This window comes from Triticum urartu, chromosome 2 (genome assembly GCF_003073215.2).
Source record: "Triticum urartu cultivar G1812 chromosome 2, Tu2.1, whole genome shotgun sequence".
NCBI lineage: Eukaryota > Viridiplantae > Streptophyta > Magnoliopsida > Poales > Poaceae > Triticum > Triticum urartu.
In genome coordinates, this window is record NC_053023.1 from 101,097,042 (window position 1) to 101,122,682 (window position 25,641).

A 25,641-nucleotide genomic window follows, 5' to 3' on the forward strand; every position below is an offset into this window, starting at 1 on the left:
GGATCACCTCCGACCTGCTCGGCCGATAGCGGCCTCTAGCAAGGCGTGCCGACCACCAAGTAGACAATGAAGCCGGTTGGCGAACCTGTACAACATGTCACAGTTATGTTCCCTTTGCCACACGATATATGTTGTTAGGCTTAAGGCAGTATGTCATTCTTGTGCTAGCCCAACATCTTTCTCGTTCTAGTGATGCCGATCACAAACCGGATTATCTCATAATCCTTGTCGCCTGACCATGTTTATCTTGGTTGGATCACACGAGGGGCCTAGAGTATATCTCTTCTGATCGGAGGGGCAAATCTCATCTTGCTCGACCATGTCTCGCAGCATGGGTTTGGAAAAGCCTGAAACCTACCTTTGTAACTACCCAGTTACGGAGTAACGTTTGGTTGGCCCAAAGCAGGGTTGTCACCATCACGAGTACATGCGCCAGCTTAGGTCTTAGGACATAGAACGTATGTTGTACTAGAGACTCACAGATGATATATCGTTGCGTCTCATAGTTGGGTCTGCCTGACTCAGATCCGACTATGTCGTATCCTACCAGATCCTTCGGAGTCCATATTATCCGGTTAGCATCAAATGCTCCATGACTAGTGAGACCAAGCCATCGACCATGTCATATGCTAGTCTAGTCGACTGCATGTCCACACAGCCCTTTCGAGTAGGGACCTTTTAGGACAGTCATCATATAATGCATAGTCTCACAAACAAGTCACGTACTTGTTGATACACATCATTGATAATGTTTAAGGACTATCTTTATTCATAAACACATAGAAAATATCATCATACATGATTGCCTCTAGGGCATATCTCCAATAAGACATGCCATCAAACTCCAGATCTGTCACCCCCGTATGACTAAGACGTCGGAAGAGGAAATCATACATGCCTACCACGAACCACAATCCAGACACATGATACAACATATTCCAGATGCCGACGATGCATACCACAATTTGCATCTGCTCCTCAACTACCTCCCAAGCTCCACACTGGCGCTGGAGCAAATGTTGGTGCAACGGCGGAGCCCGAGGACACAAGTCCACCACGAGGATGCCACCGCCGCCAAATCATCATTGCTTGAACAGACTGGTTTCCAAATTCAACCCCGACCATATCACGGATCGCCTCGTCGGGAAAGGATCTAAAGATTCTTTATTCAGCGCCGCCATCGCCATGGCCGAGGCCATGTCATTGAACAACCCAAAAACCTAAGCTACTAAAGCCGAAAATGATCCACAAGCGTGGATCCGATGGCCCCCCTCGGCACCGATGACCGAGGTTGCCGGGGGACGGAGGCAGCAGACAAGATTGCCTTTCTTTCTTCTCCTAGAAGAAAGAAAACGATCGAGGAAAAAATTGCTTTGTGTCTTTGCAAACCTAGTCGTTGAAAACCATGGCATGATGATAAATGCGAGTGCCCCCCCCCCCCCCCCCCCCCCCCCCCCCCCCCCCCCCCCCCCCCCCCCCGCCCACACACGCTTATTTTTAATGCGGTGTCTACATGGTAAGTTAAGTCAATAAAATTCCAAGTGAGGTCAAAGGAGAAAGCTCATGAAGAAAGAAGCCCATCATAGTGGATGGATGAAAGTGTTGAAAGTTAGATGGTTTTTAGGCACATATAACAAATAATCTCTAGATAAATCGCATATGCCCATTTGTAGTTTCATGATTCTCTGGGAAAAAAATGTGGTTTCACTTCCATGACATGATGTGAAGTGACTAAATCTCTCCCTAATAATAATAAAGCACGGATTAACTTTGTCGGGTTTATCGTCCCAATACGCTTTCTTCTCATATCATAATACGCTTTTACGATTTGTATAGACAAAATCATAATATAAACGAGGTGATACTAATAGCATGTTCGTCCGTCCGTTTCATGGTTCGTTTTTGGTTTGGTTTCATGGTTCGGTCCGTGATAAAAATTTACGTACGTCTCTCACACGTACGCATCGCAAGCTTCTCGCCCGATTCACACACACACGTCATACCCGTTTTGCTAGCGTGGCTATTTTTTATTTTGTAGGCCCAGATCGTCTCAATCTCATATCAGTCCATGGACCAAGACTGCTGGGCCTTAAAATGATATCCGCTCATCCTCTCGCTCACATCTATCTCTCCTTAAAATCTATAAAGAAAATTTTGTCTCCCCGTGCGATCTTCTCCACGAGCACGGTGCCCTACCGGGGCCGACTCGATCTCCTCTCCCGTCGACCCCGACACAAACTCCTATTCCGATTTGAGCACACGCCCATGGGATGACCGGCAGGGGCTCCTTTTCCCGTTTCATAGGCCGACGGGGGCATGTATAAATCAAACCCCTGCTCGTTTGCTTCTTGTGCTTAACGCTGCTTCAATCTCGTCGTTGCGGCAGTGCTCAACATTGATGTGTCGCTGTTCTTCCAACCTTACTAGAATCTTGCCGTTCTGACCTTGCAAGATCTTCGTAGTGAGGGCTACACCAAGTAGATACGTATACGCAGTTGTACGCAAGATTTGGATCTCTGTTCTCTCCGCCGCCGCCGCCTCCTACGACCGGAGCAGCGATGCCATCCGCAATCCCGCATCTGTCCTCCAACGGCTGGAGCCGCACCACTGCCTTCCATCCCCACGCTCCACACTGCTGCTCTCGGCTCCATTGTCGCTCGTGCCTGCCTTTCACTCGTACAACGCCGCAGCATTGATGGCTTCAGAGACCACGGCACCCCGGCTGAGACGCGGGCATGCTTGGCGCTGGTTGGAAGGGGACCGGCAAGGACGTCCTGGTCCTCCCGGCTGAGCTGTTTCACGGCACCCGCAGTGCGACCGGTGCTTACTTGGCCGTCGGCTGGAAGGGGACGCACATACGTCCTAATCCTCTAGGCCAATCTCCTTCATGGCGCATGTGCTGCGACCCAGGCCTGCTTGGCGCTGTATGGGGGGACTCTGATGGGTGAGGAACTAAGGACAAAGGGAGCTCGGTAGGCAAGGAATGATGGATCTGTGAGAAGAAGGGAGCTCCATTATAAAGAAAACAAAACTGAGAGATAAAAGGATTATGGGTTATTCTGATGGTTGTTGGTAGTAGCAGGGATGGTGAAAATAAATCTGCGCCATGTCCTTTTGAGGGCTGCATGAAGGAGCTGAAAGCCCCGTTCAAAAATGAAAGGAACTGAAAACTCCAGCCCGGCCCATCTGTGTGCGAGAGAGCAAAACCAAGTTTAGCAAACGATGAGCAGGTGAGTGTAAGATGTTGCAACACAAGATTGAAATCTGGTATTCAATCAGTCTTGTATCACGATTGCTTCAGTGGACAGTTTAAATTACAGTCTACTTTTATTCGGATTTTTTTACTGAAGTTGCCCACTATTTGTTACGTGAGGATCAACAAAGTTAGATCTTTGTGGGAATAGTGAATTTCCTTTTTGTTTGCATGAGTTACACTTACACTTAATTAGTATGGTCAGATTAGGTAAAGTACACATGGTGATTTTATATGCTCTGACAAAGAACTTTTAAGTGGGTCAAATTATCTGTTAAGTTAATCTATTTTAGAGATGAACATAATAGCACATGTATCTCTAATTTAAACATGTTATGTCCGTTTATTTCCATCTACTGTGAAAGAGACAAAGATACAAGAAGAGGATCTGTCGACATATGGACTTCCAAATCTTCGGTTCAAACATCAAGAGCGGACAGGATTCATTATCTCGTCAGCTCAGGAACATTATACTCACCCGCTCTAAGGTCGCCAAGAATGCAGGGAAAAAGATGACGAAGGTACTGGTCATGACCCCCGTCTTGTGCGGCCACCATGGTGACAGTACACGACCGGGATTCACAACGGGGCTAAGGTGGATCCATGGCAGGATCTTAAGCAATTGTGCATCTCATGTCATGTCGATGTACACGTTGCAGAGTGGAAAGAGTGTCAACAGCGACACAGTGAAGAGCTAAAAACATACATAAGGGCATCTCCAGCCGGCCCCCCAAGACGCCCTCCCAGGCCACTTTTTAGACGCCGGCGGGCAAAAAAACACCCCACTCGGGGCCCCCAGAAAGCTGTTTTTCGCCGGATTTGACGAAAGTTAGCGCCGGCACACCCACCCCAATCCCAGACCCCTGGGGGCAGCTGGGGATGCCGGCATGTCTTTTTTGCATGCACAGGCCCACTTGCCAGCCCCTCTTTCTTCCCTCTCTCTCCTCTCTCCTCTCCTTTCTCTTTTTTCTTTCTCTTCTCTCCTCTTCTTTTCCATCCGCCACCTACCACACACACAGCCAGAGCGGAGCACGCATGGCCGCGGAGGGGCTCGTGCCCGGCGCGGAGCGGACAGCGCATGGCCGGGGCGGGGCTCGCGCTCGCCGGCCATCTTCGACGTCGCCGGCGAGCAGTCCCCTTGCATCACCACCAGCAGCTTCCCCACCGCTTCCGGCGCGGCTGCCAGCGCCTCCCTCATCTTCCGCTCCCCGCCTCCCGCGTAGCAGGACAGCCACAGCAACGCCACCACGGCCTCGCGCCCCATTTGCCCATCACGGCCGCCGGCGCGGCTGCAGTGGGCCGCCTCTACTACAACATCAGCGCGGACTCCGCCGCGGCTGTGGGCGCGGCCGCCACGGCGAGCGCGAGCGCGGGCACTGCGTCGGCTCGGACCATCGACGCTCGGGCGGGCCACGCGCGTACCTGCACAGCCGCGGCCATGCACAGGATGGCTGCCGGTGATGCGGCCTCCTTGAGGATCCTCACCAGATCGGTTTCTTGGCATCTTCGCTGACTCCGCCCGCAGACAAGACGGCAGCCATGGCCTCCACGGCCATCTTGACCCGTCCATGCTTCTCCGTGTCGTCCCGGGTCAGGTAGGGCACCATCTCCGGCGCCATGGTGGCCAGGATCCTCACCGTGTCGACGTGCGCGTCGGTGCCCCTGCCCGCGCACTCCGGCGCCATGGTGGCCAGGATCTTAAGCAATTGTGCATCTCATGTCATGTCGATGTACACGATGCAGAGTGGGAAGGGTGTCAACAGCGACACGGTGAGGAGCTAAAAACATAGAATAGTCCTTTCATGTTTTCTTCCTCGTTCGTTTTCATAGCGGTTATGTTCTAATAGTATAACCCCGTTGCTACACATGGGCAATTTTCCTAGTACATGTCAAAGGATGCAACTTATATACAACAAAACCAGACAACTTACAAATATCAAAGAATATTGCATAAAAGTTGGCCGCTTTTTCTAAGAGCATTTATAACACGAACCAAGTAGGCGTCGCTTACAGATATTTGAGCAATTTTTCATGTTGATTTTTACAAAACTTCCCCCTTGGATGCTAAACTATAGCTCTAACTGAGTCAAATACCCCTAAAAAAATCGAAATACAACATCCATGACAAACACAATCGATCAGAATTCAGACTTCACATAATCTCAGTCCAGCAATTTAAAGCCAGACGCTTGTCAATGAGCGCCCCAGTAGGGTATGACGCCCGCGTTGACGCCGACCATAAAGCCAACCCACAAAAAGAGAGCCACGTAAAACAGGCCGGTCGCCAGCGGCGAGCAGAGCCACGGGCACGCCGGCTCGAAGCCGTCGCCCTCGTCGCGCACGCCGTCCTCCGCCTTCGGGTACGCCTTCCTAGCCGCCTCGTACTGCCGCTCGTCGTCGAAGTACGCCGCCGAGCCGCTGTGGTACCAGTAGCCGCCCACCGGTCCCTGGAACGCGCCCAGTGGCGACAGCCTGGGGCACGCCCGCGGCCCGCCGGCGCCGGACCTGGTGACGAGCACGGTGGGGCAGGGCTCCCTACAGATGCAGCACCGGCGGCTGGCTTGCTGGGACTTGGAGCCGGCGCGCATGCGGACCGCGCAGTCCGAGCAGACCTCGCGGTGGCCGCACGGCCCGATCGCCACCCACTCGAGCGGCTCCATGCACACCCCGCACTCTGATGGCTCGGCGGGCGCCGCGTCGACGTGGCAGGGATAGGCCGGAGACGCGAGCTGGTCGCCGACGTGCTTGGCTCCGCCGACGTCGATGTCGATGACGTGGCTTGGATTGCTTGGAGAGGCGAGCTGATGGCCGGCGAGAGGCCCCGTGTGCTTGGCGCCTCCGCCGACGTCCATGTCGATGGCGTGGCCGCCGTTGCCGCCGTCGACCTGAGCCATGGTCGAGTTTACTACACGATCGATGGAGAGTGGTTACGTCGATGTACCTCACTACCTCTATGCCCTAGACTAGCAGAGCCTGGATTCCCATGGCGCCGCTTGCTAATTGCACCCAATGTCACGTACGTACACGCCATATATAGGCTCGTGATCCGACATCCGGCTGAACTGGCTTCCGGTTCGAATTGACGTGGGGAAGAAGCGTTGATGATCGGAGTAGGAAGAGGGTTAGACCATCGATCCGACTCGACCGTGTCACCAAAGCTGACCGCAGTGCGCACGGGACGAAGGGGATCGATGACAATTTAGTGGATTTATTATTACGTTTATTAAAAAAAGCACAGCAATTCAGTGGATTTACGAGTCTTCCTTTGCAAAAAAATAGGAACTTCATCTAGAAAAAGACATTCAGAGAAACAGTGGGCATTATATCGAGGGGGGTAGAGAGAGCCATACACAGCATCAACAAACATTCAGAAGGGTTTTTAATGGTATCGTACATCATCTCTGCTGCTAAGCATATAAGAATGACTTTGACAAAATTTCTACTTTTTCTATCAAGAGGCGCAACGAGTTGCACGGCTGACAAAAATCTTCCGGTATACAAATTCACTTCCCAGTCTCTCTCATCAACCGCGAGAAAATAGTAGTAGAAACTACAAACTAACACTTACGGAACACATGATTAATCTCTAACCAGCGTCAGGATCTCTTAAAACCGCCTTTGCTCCCTCGGCTTCGACTCTGCGACGGTAACCCGGATCTGCCTGCCGTCGAGGTCCTACAGAACAAAACCATGTGCTCAATTAGCATAGCTATTCAGAAAACATTGTGAAGGAACTGTACAATTCACATCAAATTATTCAAACTTGACACTATGAACACAGTAATATACAAGAACTTACCACGCCGTCGAGGTTTGAGATCGCATTGTTGACCTCGTCGGCAGAGCCATAGGTGACGAAACCGAAACCCCTCGACCTGCCACTGTCGCGGTCATAGATGACCTTAGCATCAAGCACCTTTCCTTGTTCGCTGAACAGGTTCTCGAGCGTTGAGTTGTCAACACCCCAGGATAGGTTTCCGACGTAGAGCTTGTTAGCTGAATCAAAGCTGCCGCCGCCGCCACCGCCGCCGCCCATGGTCCTCGGTGTTCTGGGTGCGAATTCATCTCTGGGTGGTGGTGGTCCGGAGTTAACCCTGAGAGGTCTTCCTTGGAACGTCTAATTTGAGAGATAAAAATCAATTAGTCAACAGTCTAATACTCCAACAACTGGACTACATATACAGAAAAACAAATAGTCCCAAACAATCAGCAAAGTTCGCACTACAATGCTTAATTATGCTGGAAATCAGATTTCATGTTTGTATCAGTAAGCTGAACATATCTGAGCATCATTGCTACATAACACTACATGAAAAACAAACACCCAACAATGTATACACACATAGTCATTTAAATCCATGTAATGTACCAAGATAAGGTGGTTTAAAACAGATGAAGTCTGCTTACATAGCCATTGAATTGCTCAACGGCGGCAGCAACTTCCTCAGCTGAACCCATTGTGACGAATCCAAATCCACGGCTCCGTCCGGTCATTCTATCATATACAACCTGCAAGAAATGAGATAATATATCATTCTGAAAAAATAAACTATCCAAGGCTTAGGGTGCAGCTCTGCTACAATTGAGCATTGATTTGCAGAAGTAATTTACTGAAGCAATTCAAGCTTAGTTCAAGCCAAGACCATTTTAGAACATCTTATCTTATCCTGAAGAAAAACAACATATACTAGTATAACAACTCCACGACCATGCGCAGCTCTGCTGCAATGGGGCATTCATTTGCTGTAGTGATTTACTGAACCAATTCCAACTTAGTTCAAGCTGAGACTATTTTACAACATCTTATCTTATCCAGAAGAAAAATAACATATACCAGTATAACAACTCCACGTCCATGCGCAGCTCTGGTACAATTGAGCATTCACTTGTTGTAGTGATTTACGAGGCCTCTGAAGTACTGAACCAACTCCAACTTACTTCATGCCGAGAAAAATTTACAGTACCTTATCCTATCCTGAAGGACACAATCTACACACCAACAATTCAACATCCCTTGGACAACCTGACACCACACTGAAACAAAACGTCCCGACTCCGAAGTCTCTATCCTAACCATGCAATGCCCAGCGGAATTTCAATTTAGCCCGTTATAATTCGCGCCAATCTAACTGTTAGTCAACAAGAGCAGAGAGTGTGAATTTATACCTCGACCATCTCGACGGAGCCGGCCTGCTCGAAGAGCCCGGCGAGCTGCGCGCTGTCCACGGTGAAGGGGAGGTTGCCGACGAAGACCTTGAGGTCCTCGGAGTACTCGGCCTCGGAGTCGCCGCCGCCCTCGCCCTCGCTCTGCTCCTCCTCGGCGTCCTCCGTCCCGAACTCGGACGACACGGCCACGGCCACGGGCAGCAGGAGCCGCCTCCGCGGCGCCAGCAGCGCCGACACGGCGCGCAGCGGGCCGCAGGCGAAGGAGGCCGAGGCGGCGGCGGGCCTGGCGGCGGAGGGGAGCGGGATGAAGTGGTGCGAGAGCGCGGTGGAGAAGAGGGTGGCCGCCATTGCAGAGGGGGATAAGACTCGCAGGGGATAAGGTTCTGCCGCTGGGGTTTGGAGGCGAAGGGAAAGGGGTGAGTGTGGGAGTGAACTGTGGAGGGGGTTTTATAGTGTACGGGGACGATGGATGGACGGCCAGCCGATGAGCCACACCAACGGCTGGATATTTCTCTGGGGAGATATTTCTCTGGGGTTGGGATAAGAGGGGCTGTGACCCACTGGCAGTGTGAGAGGCCAGCCAAAATGTTTAGCTGGAACCTGGCTGTATTAATATTTTGGAATTGGATGGGATAATGCACTCTCATCAAGATCTTCTATTTTGCGGCTTCATGATAATTCACCAGCAAGCATCATTTAGCACCAACATTCTTGTTGAAAATGTTTCTTTTCCTTTAGAATTCACAAAAAAAAAATGTTTCTTTTAGAGGAACTCTTGCTGAAACTGCAACTGGAAGGTGAAGTGGTAAATACAAGCTGCTCGTACCAGCCGAACAGCAACGAGATACATCCCAGGCTCCCAGCTCAAAATTTTATAGCATCCCAGGCTCCCAGCCCAAAAATTTATAGCATCCCAGGCTCCCAGCCCAAAATATAGGGCAATAGCTTTGACATCATAAACAATCCATGGAATAATACAAAGTTCCGAAAAGTCTCAGGTTCCGAATTCATAGTACTCTACAACACATGGCATGTAAACCTAGGAAGCGTTTTCTCTTGCCTTAACAACAATTTGCTCTTTTGCCAAAAGAAACAATCACCACGGCCATGTAAAATGTGCTCCTCCAAACATCAGGCCTGGCCTCCCTTGCCTACAGAATTTCTACAGCTAAGGATATCTGTTGTGATTCTGAAAACATGTGTCTGCTCAAATGTCATTCGCTCGCCAAGCTCGCAGGGTCTTTCAAGCGCTCCCGCAATATCTCGCAGAGCTTACTGCAAGCATCCATACAGAGCTCTACTGCCTGTTGATGATCAAAGACAAAGAAGTTAGTATGATTGTTGTTGCTTTGGCATTTCTATATATGAGAGTCAAGCAATTCTAATCGAAGCATCAAGAAATTGTGTATCTCAGATAATGCAGTAGATAGATAACACACATTGGTGATTTTGCCGTCAGTCCACTCCCCAGTCAGCGTAAGTTGTGTAATCTCCTTGCGGGCCGGCATGTAAGATACCATAAGGCCTCCGTCTTGCCATGCCTCCTCGTCTGAGGTTGGATCGATGAGAACGTTCTTCCCTAAACAGGACTGGCAGATCGAAGTTGAAACTGATCAGCTTCCAGTTTAAATATCTCTCGGCAGAAGTACATGTGTCATAAAGCAGAGAGAGTGTGAGGGCATACCACGGATACTGATGTAACAAGGTCATACATCATAATCCCAGCATCTGCCAGTGCAAGACTAGCACAAGATATTATAATGGGAAGATCGCCTGAAATAAAAGAGAGTGGTAAGGATGACAGTAGTTTCTTCTTTTTATCAGGAAGTATGGTACCGCGGAAAGAAATGGTGGGGGATAAAGGCTTCTGTCAAATAATATATGGATAGAGAATTAGAGATACAAAATGTATCGACAAATGTGATGAAATGCAGACTCAAAAGTAATAACTCATTACTTACCTACCTAAATATGTTCACTTTTCCTCAAATTAGTAATGACTACGAGAAAACAGCACATTCATACTATGAACTTGTGAGTAATATAACTCAGCTTTAACTTATATTACAAGACCAAGAACATACTGCGTCAGTGACGCTAAGATGAGTAAGAATATGAACACAATTTCTGAATAAGCACTGGAAAATTAATTTAGGAGCATTTCCAAGTAGAAAGATGCAATATGCAACTAGTGTAATATACTGAAAACCAAAAGCAAAGCCATGAATAGTATCATACTGCCACCAGACTCAAGAACCAACGCAAAAACATCAACAGTTGTCTTCGGAAAAGTATGTAGCATTACTGCGCCTTCCAGGGCTTTGTGAAGCATTCCAGAGTACTCCTTGTTTTCCAGCCCCTGAAATGAAGATGCATGCTATCAATCTTTACTTTCAAATATATGTGATTGACTAAGAATATTCTCCAAATAGAATCGATGAGAGCTAATTAAACAGCATACCTGTCCACGTATACCAGTGGCAAATGTTGTATAGCTCACACTGCAATTGAGCCTACCAGTGTCACTGTACAGCATTGCTTTCTTGCTCTCCCTTGGGCCAAACCTGCAAAGATGATAAATAAATAAGCATGACTGACCAACATAGTTTTAAATAGCAGGATATGCCTCTTAGCGGTGGACCTCTTCTAAACGCTATAGCATGCTATAACAATGCTATAGCACGCTATTAAAGTGTGTGTTCATGTGTTTAGACCAGTGCCCCTTAGCACAGGACCTCTTCTAAACACTATAGCGTGCTACAGCATGCTATTTAAAACCATGCTGACCAATCAATCAATAAGATAAATCCAACAAGACTGCACAATCCAATACATCGAATTGACTACAAAGCTAGGAAGCACATGTTGAAGCTAAAGGACTTCAAAGTTCAAGATATCTTTGTGAATTTGAGATTTTGCCTATTGAGAAAGATTTAGCCATGTAGTCAAAACTCTGAAGTGATAACTGATGAGAGCACAAGATTATAAAATACTTGCATGTCTTTGCACACTCAGAATGATAGGAAATAAATGGATTCAAGATGAACATGCAATGTTCTCCGTTGCTTAGCAAAGTATAAGCATTTTCGAGTCCAAACAAAGAGCTTGTAAATATATATCAGTTGACCTTAACTTGGTGATATTTTATTCCATCAACACTCAGATAACTACTTAAATTGTCAATCTGGAATAACCTCCAAGGATGAATTTGGCATACCTCTAAATTTATGTTGAAATAGAAAACTGAAGTAACGGAAGATATATTTTTTCTAGAATAAAATATAAGACATTTATTTCACACTTGCAATCAAAACCATACAACATACATACAATGAGAAAAGAAAAATGCTGTTAAACTTACACTGACACAATGACCTTTGTCTTCCCAAATTCTGCATAAGCAGACCCTGATGCAGCAGTAGTTGGCCCTGTTTGCATAACTGCAACATACAATTAAATCAAAAACGACTTAGAATTGAAGATACAAACGCAGTTTCGACAAAGTTTATAGAACAATAAGCAATATTTTCTGGTCAAGGTTACGAGAAGAGAGAGGGAGAGGTTGTGAAGCAAACTTTCAGATAATATATCAAAGAAATGTGTGCAAGCATGTTATATATCATAATAATACACACACGCAAAATTGTATTCAGCCCTGAAAATTGTACGGTGTTTTACTACAAGCAAACTGGTTTAGCATATATCTACAAATCACCATGTTTTGAACATTTTATAACTAAAATCAAGCATTGAGAAAACTGGCACAAGGCTAAGCATAAATCCGTCGTGTTCAACACTTTGCAAGTTGAATCCATGCATGTTTTTCGTTCAAAGCAGAAAAGCACAACATCAGTGTAAGGCGAGTGAAGGCTAGAAAAGCCAGCAGGACACATCTAGAATGCTGTAGAAAATCATCATCTAGGGCAAACTGTCTTACACCTTCAGTATTCCCCAAGAGCAATAGCATTATAGCATCATCTGCAGAAACAGATAGCAGAGTACAGATTCTCCGAAGGAACACCGTTGAACATAACATATAACCCTTTGGCTGAGTACTGGAGAAGCACCACGAAAGCATGAAATCCAGGAGTTCCATCATCTAGTCAACTGAAAGTGCAAGTGGCCCATAGTCATGGATCCAATTCAAATTAACAAAGCATCTGTCCAGGAGTGCACAAGGAACGCCAGGCGACAAGCCATGACAGGTTTAGCCTGAATAAATCACTAGCCCAGGAGTGCACAAGGAACGCCAGGCCGCAAGCCATGCCAAGCAACATGTCTGTCAAGAGATACGGCAGCATACATGACACAGGACACACAACAAAACGACGTGGTCACACAGGCATTCCACAGTACAAATCCTAAAAGACCGCAGAACCCAAAAGAACTGGATATCAGCGTTGCATCAGACATGCGCTCACTGCTCATGCATAACGTCGAACACCACAGGTGCTGTCCAAGCAAAGGGACAGGCGCTCAACGGAGATTGTTGAGCACGAAGCAGAGCATTATACGGAGGTGCGCACGCAAGGAATGACATAGAGAGATGCAGGAGTGGGGTAGTTACATGCGGGGCGGCAGTCGTGCAAGGAGCGGCCGTCGGCGCGGGGCCAATCGGCGTCCTCGGCGAGGTGGCGCCGCAGCTCCTCCCTCCTCTCCCGGCGCTTGCTCCCAGCCTCCGCGGCCGGGGAGTACGTGTCCGCAGCTGCCGCCGCCGCCGACATGGCCGGAAAGTGTGTCTGCGTCGCCGGCCGCGCGCTCGAGCAGTGCTAAAACCCTAGGGCTTGTCTGTGCTGTTACGGCGAGGGTGGAGGGATGAGGTCGCTGCTTTTAGATTCGTATAAACGGAAAGCATACAGCTCCGGTTCGACCCAGTGGAACGGCGACCGCCCAGGGCCCCCGGACCTCAGGCCTCGACCCAGTTTTTTCTTGTTTTTCTCTTTTAGAAAACCACTGATTTATTCATTAACTGTCAACGTAATACAAATAACACCAGAAAAATCCGTAGACCATCTAACAACGACTACAAGCACTGAAGCAAGCCAAAAACGCGTCACCGTCTTCGTCCCTCTCTCATTAAAGCCGAATTGTAATAGACAGCCGGAAAGTCATGGTGCTAAGGCCTTATAGGAGCAGCACACCAGAACAGCAATCGCCGCCGATGAAGAAAAGCGTTGATCAAAAGGATTCAGCCTACAGACACACACACATAGACGAATGAAGACAAGATCCACGTGGACCCACTGAAGACAAATGCCGGCCGAAATCCCGCAAGATCCGTCGGAGACAAATCTTCACACTCCCTTCGACTATGTTAGAAACACCACCGGGACGGGGACTAGACGGGGAGAATTTTATTTCATCTTCAGAGAGTCGTTGTCGTCTCATCTCTCTAAGCAGGACACAAACTCTTAACAAAACCAAAAAAAACATGAAAAACGGAGTTCTTCCATCGGCAAGGACCGGGATCCACCATACCTCCATGGTCCTGAGATCACAAAAGACGAGGTAGACCGGTGGTGTCACCGGCGGAAGGCACAAGAAACTGTGAAAACTTTAGACTGAGATTACGCGTGAAAAGATAGACTTTTTACGTTTAACAAATTTCATATACATTTTCTAATACACATTTAATAATTTTCACGGTTAAGGTATTTTTCCCAAATAAGGATTGTCGACATGGCAAGTCGAACCCAGGATTGTTCAGTTCGGCAAGCCCTAGGATGGTCGGTTGGGCGCGGCTCGTGCGTAGAAGTTGGCCTGGCCATAGCGATCCACCCCGTCCATCCTTATTTTGTGTATATTTGGAATATACATATATATTTATATTTATAAATAAGGAAAATACATCCTATCACCTAGTAGTAATTACCATCATGCCCCATGTCCTTTATAAATATATATACATTTGACATGAAATTTTGAAAAATGGTAGACATGTACAAAAAAATGTTTCTACTATATACAAAAAATGTACAAAGTATATAATATACATATATATTAAAAAAATATGAAAAAATGGTAATCATGCATTTATATTTTTTAAATATATATATACTCCCTCCATCCAAAAATACTTGTCATCAAAATAGATAAAAAAAAGATGCATCTAGAATTAAAATACATCTAGATACATCCCCTTTCATCCATTTTGATGACAAGTATTTTCAGACGAAGGGAGTATAATGTTTCTCATGTATACAAAAATTGACAAGGTGTGTGTAAATGTACAATGTGTTTTAAAAAGGTAGACATCAAAACATAAAATGAAAAATGCTAATAATATATTTAAAAATGTCAAACATGCGTAAAAATGGTTATAATGTATATGAAAAATGTACAACATGTATGGAAAAAATAGACATTAAAACATAAATATGAAAAAATGTTCATCATGTATTCTAGAAATATTAGACAATGCTCCTGATGTATACAAAAATGTATAAGGTGTATGTAAAAAAGTAGATATAAAAACATATATAAAAATGTTGATCATGTATTTGAAAAATGTTAATTATGTGTATAAAAAATGTTCCTGCTGTATATAAAAAATGTATGATGTGTATGAAAAGGGAAAATTGGCATCAAACATATATTTGTAAAAAAAAAGGTTAACCGCGAAATTGTTGAACATGTGTTAAAAATGTACTTGATGTATACGAAAAATGTGGACTTGTGTTGAAAAAACTCAAAGAAAATTGAAGCAGAAACAAAAGAAAAACTAAGAAAGAAAACATAAAAAAACACAAGAAAAGGAGAAGGAAACAAAAGAAAACAAGAAAACCAGATAAAACCGAGACAAAAATAAAAGGATATAACAAAGAAAACATAAAAAAAGGAAGAAAACGGCGAATAAATAAAAGGAAGTGAAAATGAAAGAAAAAAAGGGAAGCCTGAAACAAGGAGTAATCAGAACAAATGGAGGAATGCACGACTCAATCAATGATCTTAGGGTTTGACTTGCCACATTAGTGAATACCAGCTAAACACTCTTAAGGTTCAAAATAGACCGAGATAATAGAGTTCGGTTTGCTAATTTGGGGGATTAGGTGTTCAGGGGTCGATTTAGCTTGTGTCTACAAGTTCAAGATTTGTTTTCAACTCTTTTTGTATTGTGTACACCAACATTCGCTTCTCAGCGTTCGTGGCCGAAGGTGATGTTTACTATTGGGTTCTTCATGCTCACTCACGATCTCCTTGACTAACCATAGGCGCATGTTCACCATGACTTCACTCTTCAATATCACGGACTACACCCGCTCAGTCCACACAACAATCATTCTTTCATGGAGATCTTGCAATAAAACATGGAGCTTTATGACTAACCCGACCCAGTTGTGTAGCCCGACCCAATTGCGTACATACAACAATAATTTGTTGGGATCCAAGTACTACGGACTACTCCCTCTGTCCCACAATATAAGAACATTTTTTGCATTAAACTAGTCTTAAAAATGTTCTTATATTATGGGACGAAGGGAGTAGTAACGAACAACAAAGACAGTGGTTAGCACCTTCTCTGACTTAGATAGACTAGAATTCATGTTTCGGGCGAAAGTGGTCATAGGATTGACTCAGACAAAGCGTTAGAAGTCGATCTCCGAATCTATAAGCATTGGTCTGCCATCTTCCCTTATCTAATCTCTCAGGCAATAAGAAAGTTGATCCATGTGGCCATAATATTCATACTATTAAAGGCAGATATATATGTCGCCTCATCCATCCATCTCCACTCCAACTCATGACCTCCATATCCTCACCGTTTTTTTTCTAGCTAAACTGCACCTCCCGTTTTGGTTTTCCTACTTTTTTTCTCAAACCAAAAAAAGAAAATGGTTCATATTTTTTTGCTCCCGTTGCAACGCAAAGGCATTTTCGCTAGTTGAGAACAAAAAGGAAAATATATAAATTTTTTAGAATCAGGAAAATATATAGCTTTTTTAGCAAAGATTATTAGGGGAGCAAAGAAAAAAAATATAGTTCACTGCAGTGCATTGGCTCACCTTGTGCTAAATGGGCCGGCCCTCCGAGCTCTCCTTGTGCACGAGAACACTGAACTTTGATATTGGGCTCGAACTGCACCTTCTGTTTTGGTTTTCCTACCTTTTTTCTCAAACCGAAAAAAGGAAAACGACTGATATTTTTTTGCTCCCGCTGCAACGCACGGGCATTTTTGCTAGTGAGGACAAAAAGTATAATATATAGTTTTTTTAGAATCAGGAAAATATATAGCTTTTTTCGCAAAGATTTTTTAGGGGAGCAAAGGAAAAATATATAGTTCGCTACAGTGCATTAGCTCACCTTGTGCTAAATGGGCTGGCCCTCCGAGCTCTCCTTGTGCGTGAGAACACTGAATTTTGATATTGGACTCGGCCGGCTCTTAGAAATATGAAGAGGCTGAAAGGGAAACTGCTAAAAAATTATGGAAAACTGTTACAAACAATAATATTAAGAAAATAATAAAAATTTCAAAAAATGTTGGCACATGCAGGTCTCGAACTTCGATATTGGACTCGGCCTGCTCTTAGAAATATGAAGAGGCTGAAAGGGAAACTGCTAAAAAATTATGGAAAACTGTTATAAGCAATAATATTAAGAAAATAAAAAAAATAAAAATACGTTGGCCCATGCAGGTCTCGAACCTGCGACCCTGCGACCTTCGCGTTATTAGCAAGACGCTCTAACCAGCTGAGCTAATAGGCCTGATTGATTTAATTTATTTAGAGATTTTAAAACAGTGAACTGGCGATGGCAGGGTCATTTAGAATTAGCTGTTGGATTCCTTCGTGCTATTTAGATCCCTTGGGATGTGATAAATCGACTAGATAATAACTTTTGATCTGATCTCCCACTAGACTGGACCAATCCAAGATCTTTTGAATCAGCAGCCTTTGCAAGGGTTTGATTGTCTGTAAGAAACGTGACTTCTTGAATCCATAATTCTTGAGCAGTTTCTGCAACAAGGTGGAGCGCTTTCACCTCAGCCAGCATAGGGGAGTTAGCAGCATCTTTATACATGCACTTAAGGATGTCGATTTTGGATCCATCGGCTTTCATAGGAACTCCAATCCATGCATATGTTGGATTGAAATATTGTGAACCCCTGCCTAAGATGTGCCTGTGCAACCTGAAAATTTAGTTTCCTAAGATGGCCCGGTTTACGTCCTCAATTTTTTTATTTGATTATGAAGATGAAAAAAATGTTCACACAAATACAATTGAATATTGTTATATATGAAATAAAATACTCATCACATATTTAAATAATATTGTGTATACAAAAATAAATTTCATTATTTAAAAAAGTACATGTACTTTTAAGAAGGAAAAAAACATATTCAAAAAATATATTCATGCACGTGTGGATATATGTTCATGTACTATAGAAAATTTTGGAAATTAAAAATTATAAAACATAAACAAAGATAAAAATAAAAAAGTTAAACATGGGTAGGAAAAAGTGAAAGGAGAAAAACAGAGGAAAACCACCTGAAACCGGCAAATGGGCCGGCCAAAGGACGCAAACGATGAAAAACAAAAGCATTGCTCGTAGTCGTTGTGCCTTTCTGGCCCAATTATATCACAAGAAAAGATGGTAGTCATTGTGAGGTGCATGTATGTGGCGGTTTAAGAAGCTGGACCCCTTAAATCTCCTGTACATATCCGGGCGGACAGTACGATTACTATCAAGTCACGAAATTGCCACTTAACCGGACCCACATACTCAACTCAAACACCCGGACTGTCCGACACCCTTCAAACCCGGTCCATATGTGGGGGCAAATATGGAAAGGCCAGACACATCCCAAATCACTTCAAATCGTCCGACCTGCCATATTCCTCTCCTCTCTTCTGCCTTGTATGCACTGACGCCAGCATAGCTCCGACGCTCCGGCTGCAGTCAAAGTCGGTGGTGGTGCCTACGGGTGTCATTCCTTTTTTAGAGGTGTCAATGTTGGAGTCCTCCCCCCCCTGAACATATTTTTAGGGAAACCTTAGATCCGGTCTCCCAGATCGAAAGATGGCGATGTTATTAACTTTGCTCGGCATCATTTCGCTCTTGGGGACATTGTCATGGAGTTGGATTCAGCTAGAGAGACTGGGGCTCGCAGAGGTTGTCGGCGACTGCTAGCATGACATCTCTGTGAGGGCGGTAGGAGGACCCTCCACATGCAAGAAGGCAAGGAACGTCAAGCAAGTTATATTTGCCAACCTTGAAGGATTGGGGCGGCATAAGTTCACTCTATCGGACATATCAGTCCTCTCCGGTATTGTCGAGGTTCGCAAACATGCTTGTGTCAGCTTGGTATAATACGACTATTTTTTAGTGTGCCACCTGGTAGCGGCGAAGTCGCTCGAGTGCCTAGCCGGGAGTGACATGGGCGTGTTGGCCTTTTGATATTTATATGTATTGTGATGTTTTAGACCTAGTTTAGCTAGGCGTTGTTTAGCTTCTCGTCCTGTTTTGACTCGATAAACCGAGTAAGCCTTTTCATTTCTATTTTTTGGCACTCGCCTTAATGTTGTGCAATCTTTCTTTGGGGAGGATGTTCTTAATACCCCTATTTTTTTGCGGTTGCTTAATACCCCTTTCTAATGGCTTTTTTTTTTTGCGGGGTGCTTCCACACACTTAACGGGGGTGGCTGCGCAGCCTCGGACCCTTCTGTAGGTGTCAACCTCACCAAATTTTCCTAGTTCGTACACCGCGAGCAGCTCCGAGGAAGCTTCCTTGTGATGGCGGGACGAAATAGCAGCCTGCTCCGAGGAAGAGATTCGCCGGGAGTCGGTGGCCTCTTTGTTTGTATCGTGTTGCACAGGGACCCAAATAATATGCTCTCAGGTCTGAGGATTGAACTGTCAGGCTTGATTTATCGACACGATTTGGCAGAGACAGATTCGATGACTACGCCAAAAGGCAAGATCATTGGTACGTGAAAGTGAAGCAAACCACCGGTCGATTTTGGGAGCAATGTGTATAATCAAAGATTTAGTTATGATCAATTGGCGAAATCAGTTCGATTCCATTAATAAGCTCGAGAATTAGTGCGTTAATTTGTTGCACAATCCATCCACCCCCAACTCGTCGCGTGGCAGAAGGAAAAACAGGACAATCAAGAACCCCCATCTTCTGCCGCGCGCCAGCTGAGCGGCGCACCGTGCACCGGAACGAAAAGAGAGGCTGCCTCGGCTCGGCCGATCCGTCAGCAGAGGCCGTCCTCGAGGAACCTGACGAACTGGAACAGGTTCATCCTGCCGTCCCTGGACCCGCAGCTCGACGAGATCATGGCCCTGCACGCGGCGGCGTCGACCTCCGGGAACCCGAGCCTCGCCAGGGCGCCCTGCAGGTCCGCCGCGCCGATGAACCCGTCCGCGTCGCCGTCGAACACGGCGAACGCGCGCCGCACCTCCGCGAAGCTCGGCTCCTCGGCGTCGAACAGCCGTGACACCTCGGCATGGCCCAGCGTGGCACTCAGACCGTCCCCGGCGGCGGTCACTCCCAGCCCGATCCTGGCCATGATCGCCTCCACCTCTTCCTTCCTCAGCTCCTCGTCCTCCTCCTCCTCCTCAGCGTGGACGTCCTCGCAGCACGGTGCGACGTGCGCCGCCGACGAGGTTGCGTACGCGCACTTGGCGTAAGCGGCCGGCGACGGGACGACGATGGACCTGGCGAAGGACTGCAGGAAGGAGGCGTAGCTGTGGAAGAAGGCGGACGCGACGGTGCCGAGGAAGCCGACGAGGTAGGGGATGAGCTGGAGCTGCAGCGGCTCCCGGAACGAGAGCACGCGGCGGAGGAACGGTCGCGGCGCAGTCGCGTCTGCCATCGCTAGACTTGAGAGTTCACTGGTGTCGAACAAACAGTTGGCGCCGGCTAGAATGGACAATGCTGCGCGCGTGTACAAGGTGAGGTGAGGACGAACGATGGTGTGTGTGAAGACGGAGGGAGGGCGGGGGGTTTATATGAGAGGCCCGAGCTCGATCATGGAGTAAACAAGTCGTGGAGGGAGGAAGCTCCCTTTGCATTGCATATTTGCATGGTGTTGTGGAGTTGGCAACTTGGCACGGCGCGCTCGAGGGAAGCTGCGTGCGTGCTTCCCCAGGCGTGAGAGTCATGGTTAGAGCATCTCCAGCCGTTGACCCGTAGGGGGCGCCTAAAATCGCCGTCTGGGGTAGCTGGTGCAAAAAATCGGCCCGAGGACGAGTTGGTCCCCAGCCGTCGGCTCCAGGGCTGCCCCAGGCGCGTTCAAAAAATAAAAGTATATAGCAAAGTTCGGCGAAGTTCGGCTAAACACGACAAATTTTGGCCAACTAGGGCATATATTTCGACAAAGTTCATGGATTTTTATTACATATCAAATATATAAACTAATTTAAAAAAGAAACTGGCTGAACGTCGAGTAGTCGCCGTCGTCGCCGCCATCGTCACCGCCGTCGTCATCGTCGCCCTTCTCCTCCTTGACGCGGGCGCCCCTGCTGGACCCGGCGTCGCCATGGCGGACTGGTGGCGGCGGCGACGCGTCGTCGTCGTCGTCGCTGTCGTCGATGACGACGACTCCTCCTTCGTCGCGGCCCCGGCGGCGCTCCGCGAAGCGCCGCAGGGAGGCGCACTGGCGCTCCCTCGCCATCTTCAGGGAGTCCCGGCGTGCCCATTCAAGGGCCGCGTCGTCGTCGAGCTCGACCTCGTCGTGCTCCGTCTTCATGGCGGGGAGACCCGGCTCCGCCTTCACCGGCGCGAGCCCCGGCTCCGTCTTTGCCTTGACAAAGCGCGGAGGAGGAGCCGATGAGGAGGCGCGCCGGCCGCCCTCGTTGATGACGATGCCGGCGCTGCGAGTGGGCCGGCCGAGCGGCGTCTCCGCCGCAGGCTCGGCATTGAAGCCGAGCAGCGCCGGAGTGCCGGAGGAGTGCGAGGAAGAGCGCGAGGAGGAGGAAGAAGAGGAGGCGCCGAACCCCCTTGTCGCCCATGGCCCGTCGCGTCGGCGGTGCGCCTGGGCGGTCGCCCTTGCCGGGGGGTACGCCAACGGCGGGTTGTTGCCGCCCTCGAGGTGCGTCAGCACGCCCTCGAGTGTGCGACCGGGGACGCCCCATCACAGGTGGTGCCCCTCGCTGTTCTTCAGGCCGCTGACCACCGCCGCGCCATTGGTGGATGCCAGCCGCTGCTGCTGACGGCACTCGAAGTACGCCGCCCAAGCCGCGTGGTTGTCGGCGGCGCACTGGGGGAGGGAGAGCTGGGCGTCGGTGAGGGAGGCGCGCATGACCTCGACCTCGTCGGCGAAGTAGGAGGGTTTGGCCACGGCGTCGGGCAACGGGGGAATGGGCACTCCCCCGTTGCTGAGCCTCCAACCCGTCGGCCCGGCGCGCATGTCCGGTGGCGCCGGGATGTTCATCTGGAACAGGAGCCACGCCTCCTGTTCGCGGAGCATGTGGCGGCCGAAGCCGTTGGCCGCCGCCTCGTCTCCGAGGAAACGCTCGGCCATCGGGAGACGGGGAGGGAGGGGATGGGCGGCGGCTCATGGGAGAGGGAGAGGGAGAGGGAGAGGGAGGGCTCGACGGCGGCGCTCGGGAGAAGTAGAGCTCGGCGGCGAGGGCGGGGCTGGTGTGGCCACAGGAGAGTGAGGCCACCGGCTTATATAGCCGCGCCGTGCCCGTGTGTATACGTGCGAGGGAGGGGAGGCATCGGCGTGCCGTCCCGTGACGCGCCGCCCGTGAGGAATCAATGGCAAGGCTGACCGGCGACAGCCTTGCCATTGATTCCCCGCGGAAAACCGATGCGTTGGGGGACGACGAGGCGCGGTGTCACTGACGCGGCTGGCCCGCGGCTTTTTCACACCAAAACCTCTCTCCCCGGCGCGCCGGGTTCGGCCTGGGTCCACCGGCGCTGATTTCGGCCTAGGCCGACGAAAATCGGGCTCTTGGAGGCGCGACTGGGCCTTTTTTTAGCGCCGGCGCGAAAAAATCGTCTGGGGAGGCCTCCCTGGGGGCGCGACTGGAGATACTTTTAGGGGTTGGAAATACAGCAACACTAATTATCAATGGGTGTATAGAAAGAAAATGGAAAGAGGGATTTTGAAGAATCCTTCGAGAATTAGATCCACTTTATTTGAGTTGCAAAATTCCTGCTATGGATTTCAGGAAATTCGTTGTGTCTCTGGATTTCTGAGAATCCGAAGTTGTCTGTTTGTTTACTGTGCCGTTGTGCAGCTGTAGGAGTTGTATGTGTGTTGTGAAATATCAATAATATGACTTGTTGATGAGTATGATGTTTATATGCAGAATAAAGAGCAGTTAGCTGTTTTGACTACATGAATGGAGAATTGGCAAAAAAATAACCATATATGAAATATTAAATAATCTACAAATGTAATGATTGTAGAAACATATTATCCAAAATATGCCTATGAAACATGGCATCCAAATAAGCATGAACCATCATAGTCTTACATATGAAAAATATCCTTTAAAATATGCATTAACCATCATAGTTTTACATGCGCACATATCATCCAAAATATGCACCAATGATCGTAATCTCATCAAGCAATATGTCAAACTATGGTTGATCCTCCAATGATCATTTAGCAATGGACTCACAAGTTGCTTGCATGGTCGCATAATCACCAACCACAGTGTTAGAAACATGGCCTATGGGTAGGGGTTGTAATTTCCCTGGCTTGTACTCTATGTCTCTCATATGGCTTTATCTGATGCAATTATGAAGTGACATGCGTGAAATGATCCGAGCTTGCTTGTCACAAGGATAACTTGGCATTTTCAATAAAATACGACGTTTCATCACCAAATGCACGCTCAACGACATTGCGCATGGATGAATGTGCATAGATTAAAAAAGATCCTTCGGTGGGAGAGCTTGGCAAAATTCCGGCACATGATACTTTTGCATTTTGTATGGAGCTAAATATCCATCATAACGGGGATATTCTAAGCCAACAAGATAGTACCTTCTAGCATAAAGCAATAGGTTTATACATGAAATCAACAAGATGAACGAGACAATATTGTGATGCATACATAAAAAAATGGATATCTATAGATGTATGCACAAACCTATCTACATACTTGACCAAAGTATCTCTAAATATGCTTGGGTTGACTGCTCTTCCTCCTCTGTTTCGTCATTTTCAACATCGTGCACTTCACTTACAACCAGGCATGATAGAACTTTCTCCTGTAACATTGATATTCTCAAAAATGATACATAGTTCCTCCAATTTTTAGGACCACACTTATGAAACTGCAAGATGTCCTTATTTCCTAGATAAATAGTTTGGCACTTGTCAACAAAAAGTCCTAGTGGAATATTAGTTACATAACAATTTGATCTTATTAAGATAACTTACTTCACCGATTTTTTCCCACCATTCATCGTCATCTATCACGATGTTACATAATTCCAACTTAGTTCAGTTGCTTTGTTTTTAAGGATCAACCAATCCCTAGAAAAAGTCCTTAGGCTGCTCCCATTAGTTTCTGTACCACAACCTAGTGTAATGTCTTCCGATCTTCTCTAGAATCCAACTTCTACGTTCTTGTACCTAGCAACATTCAAAATTTTGAGAGGTCTATTCCCCTTTTGTTTCTCAATAGCAGCAAGTTTGCAAAACACTGTGGTCACTTCCACATTTCAGTTGGCTTTTGATCTTTTGACATCTATGCATATGGCATTCATAAGTACAACTAACCCAGTATATGAAATTTAATCAAACTGAACACACCACATATTGTAGCTAGGAGAAGAGAAAAGAACATATTGTTGGGGAGGAAAAATATGACAGAACAAATCTCACCTTGCAGCGTTGGATAGGGGCGCGGAGTTGGAGTAGCTTGGGGCGTCTGATACAAAGCTCGTGCAGGTAGTGGCTTCAAGGGAGCTTGTGGGCAGTGCGTCCCTGCTTAGGGGTGGCCAGTGACGCAACTGCAACTGGAAGCGACGACGGATGCAACTGCAGCTCGTAGATGGAGGTTGGCCAGGAGCGAAGGACAGTGGACAGAGGTAGGGGAGAGGTGGAGCATCCAGATCTATGGAGAGCAGGCGAAGGTAGACGGCGATGGCGAGGCATCAAGGAGGGGTGGAGCAGTGGGAGACGGTGCACGTGCAGCTCTCGGGCGGCATACGCCGAGCTCTTGGCTGGAAGTGACGACTAGAGATTGACATGGAATCAGATTGTTTGCAGGCAGCCTCACTGGCGAACAGTCTAATTAGTAATAAGTCCATATTTGCTTTCTTGATTGAGGAGATCAAGGTGAATATGGAGGAACATAGTTCTTCTATTACCCACATTGGTCTTACTACTAATATTGCTAGTGATTATATGGCAAACTTTGGTAGAATCCAATACCGAATTGCTTTGTGGCTGGGCTCTGGACTCAAAGGCATCATTGACATTATCAGATGAGATTATAATCCCTAAACTTTAATTAATACAAGAATTATTCTTGAAAAAAGAGGTCGACCTAGGTTCTGGTCATTTTGGTTTACAAAATTGGCTAACGTGGGTGTGAAGGCTCCATGCCTTGATGGAATTTTCTAACAAGGAAGTTGAAGCTAGGCTACAATGGTAACTTCAAAAAAAACACGTTAGGAAGTTTCCCAAATTATCAAGATAAATAACATTGTATGCTAGAAAAATAATGTTCCACAAACATGTGGGTTTTAAAGTTCAAACCCATGTTTACATTATGCTGAATAGAGATGTCATATTGTTTGACACTATTAATTGTTATTTTTTCACACTTGTCAAACCAAGATCCTCCAAACTACAATCAGCAAGAACATCCCAGAAGTTCTCCATCATTTTAACTCGTCTAAGATTACCACCCTCCTTCTCATGAGAGTAGAGGATCTCGTTAAAGTCACTTGCCACAAGCCATGGAAGATTAGCTTGGTGGTGTAGATCATGCAAATTCCTCCATAAGGGATGCCTCCTCTCTCATTTTGGTTCCCACAAAAATAAGTAAATCTCCATGTTTTTCCATCATTGTTCTCTAACCGCACATCAATAAACCCAGGTTGAGTGAATTGCGGAAAAACCATGAACGACTTTTTCCACATCAACTTCAAACCTCCCATCAATCCATCACTTTTCGAGCATTCAAACTAATCCAAATATAGTCGCTTGGTAAGCTTTTCTACTTTGACTTTTTTAGGTGCGATTTAGGCAGAAAAACTGCATCTGGCCAAACTTGCTTCTAGATTTCTAGAAGCAAT

General features: G+C 47.0%; 3 protein-coding genes and 1 pseudogene across 3 annotated transcripts; all 4 read right to left on the reverse strand.

Annotated features, from left to right (window-relative positions):
* Window positions 1-2,325: 2,325 nt before the first annotated feature.
* Window positions 2,326-4,956, reverse strand: LOC125535270 (annotated as a pseudogene).
* A 1,644-nt stretch (window positions 4,957-6,600) lies between these two features.
* On the reverse strand, window positions 6,601-8,850 carry LOC125536129 (29 kDa ribonucleoprotein A, chloroplastic-like). The gene is made up of 4 exons (XM_048699272.1): window positions 8,420-8,850; window positions 7,661-7,762; window positions 7,053-7,370; window positions 6,601-6,928 (listed from the first exon to the last, which is right to left on the reverse strand). The coding sequence occupies exons 1-4, from the start codon at window positions 8,765-8,767 to the stop codon at window positions 6,860-6,862; spliced, it is 837 nt and encodes a 278-aa protein (XP_048555229.1). The 5' UTR covers window positions 8,768-8,850; the 3' UTR covers window positions 6,601-6,859.
* Window positions 8,851-9,353: 503 nt separating this feature from the next.
* LOC125536130 (exosome complex component RRP41-like) lies at window positions 9,354-13,269 on the reverse strand. The gene is made up of 7 exons (XM_048699273.1): window positions 12,987-13,269; window positions 11,781-11,859; window positions 10,881-10,983; window positions 10,658-10,778; window positions 10,104-10,192; window positions 9,859-10,008; window positions 9,354-9,723 (listed from the first exon to the last, which is right to left on the reverse strand). Exons 1-7 carry the CDS (start codon window positions 13,141-13,143, stop codon window positions 9,634-9,636), a joined length of 789 nt encoding a protein of 262 aa, XP_048555230.1. The 5' UTR covers window positions 13,144-13,269; the 3' UTR covers window positions 9,354-9,633.
* Window positions 13,270-19,411: 6,142 nt separating this feature from the next.
* LOC125541195 (probable calcium-binding protein CML46) lies at window positions 19,412-20,362 on the reverse strand. The gene has a single exon (XM_048704661.1). It carries the CDS (start codon window positions 20,240-20,242, stop codon window positions 19,622-19,624), a length of 621 nt encoding a protein of 206 aa, XP_048560618.1. The 5' UTR covers window positions 20,243-20,362; the 3' UTR covers window positions 19,412-19,621.
* Between the last annotated feature and the right edge of the window lie 5,279 nt (window positions 20,363-25,641).

Bases quoted from the DNA above. Each gene is read 5' to 3' on its own strand.
- LOC125536129 (XM_048699272.1), bottom strand. From the start codon at position 8,767: ATGGCGGCCACCCTCTTCTCCACCGCGCTCTCGCACCACTTCATCCCG. The intron at 7,763-8,419 runs GTATAAATTCAC...CATTTCTTGCAG, and splicing joins GCTCCGTCGAGATGGTCGAG to GTTGTATATGATAGAATGAC. The intron at 7,371-7,660 runs GTAAGCAGACTT...CTCTCAAATTAG, and splicing joins TTGAGCAATTCAATGGCTAT to ACGTTCCAAGGAAGACCTCT.
- LOC125536130 (XM_048699273.1), bottom strand. From the start codon at position 13,143: ATGTCGGCGGCGGCGGCAGCTGCGGACACGTACTCCCCGGCCGCGGAG. The intron at 10,984-11,780 runs GTAAGTTTAACA...TCATCTTTGCAG, and splicing joins ACAAAGGTCATTGTGTCAGT to GTTTGGCCCAAGGGAGAGCA. The intron at 10,779-10,880 runs GTATGCTGTTTA...TCTTCATTTCAG, and splicing joins CCACTGGTATACGTGGACAG to GGGCTGGAAAACAAGGAGTA.
- LOC125541195 (XM_048704661.1), bottom strand. From the start codon at position 20,242: ATGGCAGACGCGACTGCGCCGCGACCGTTCCTCCGCCGCGTGCTCTCG.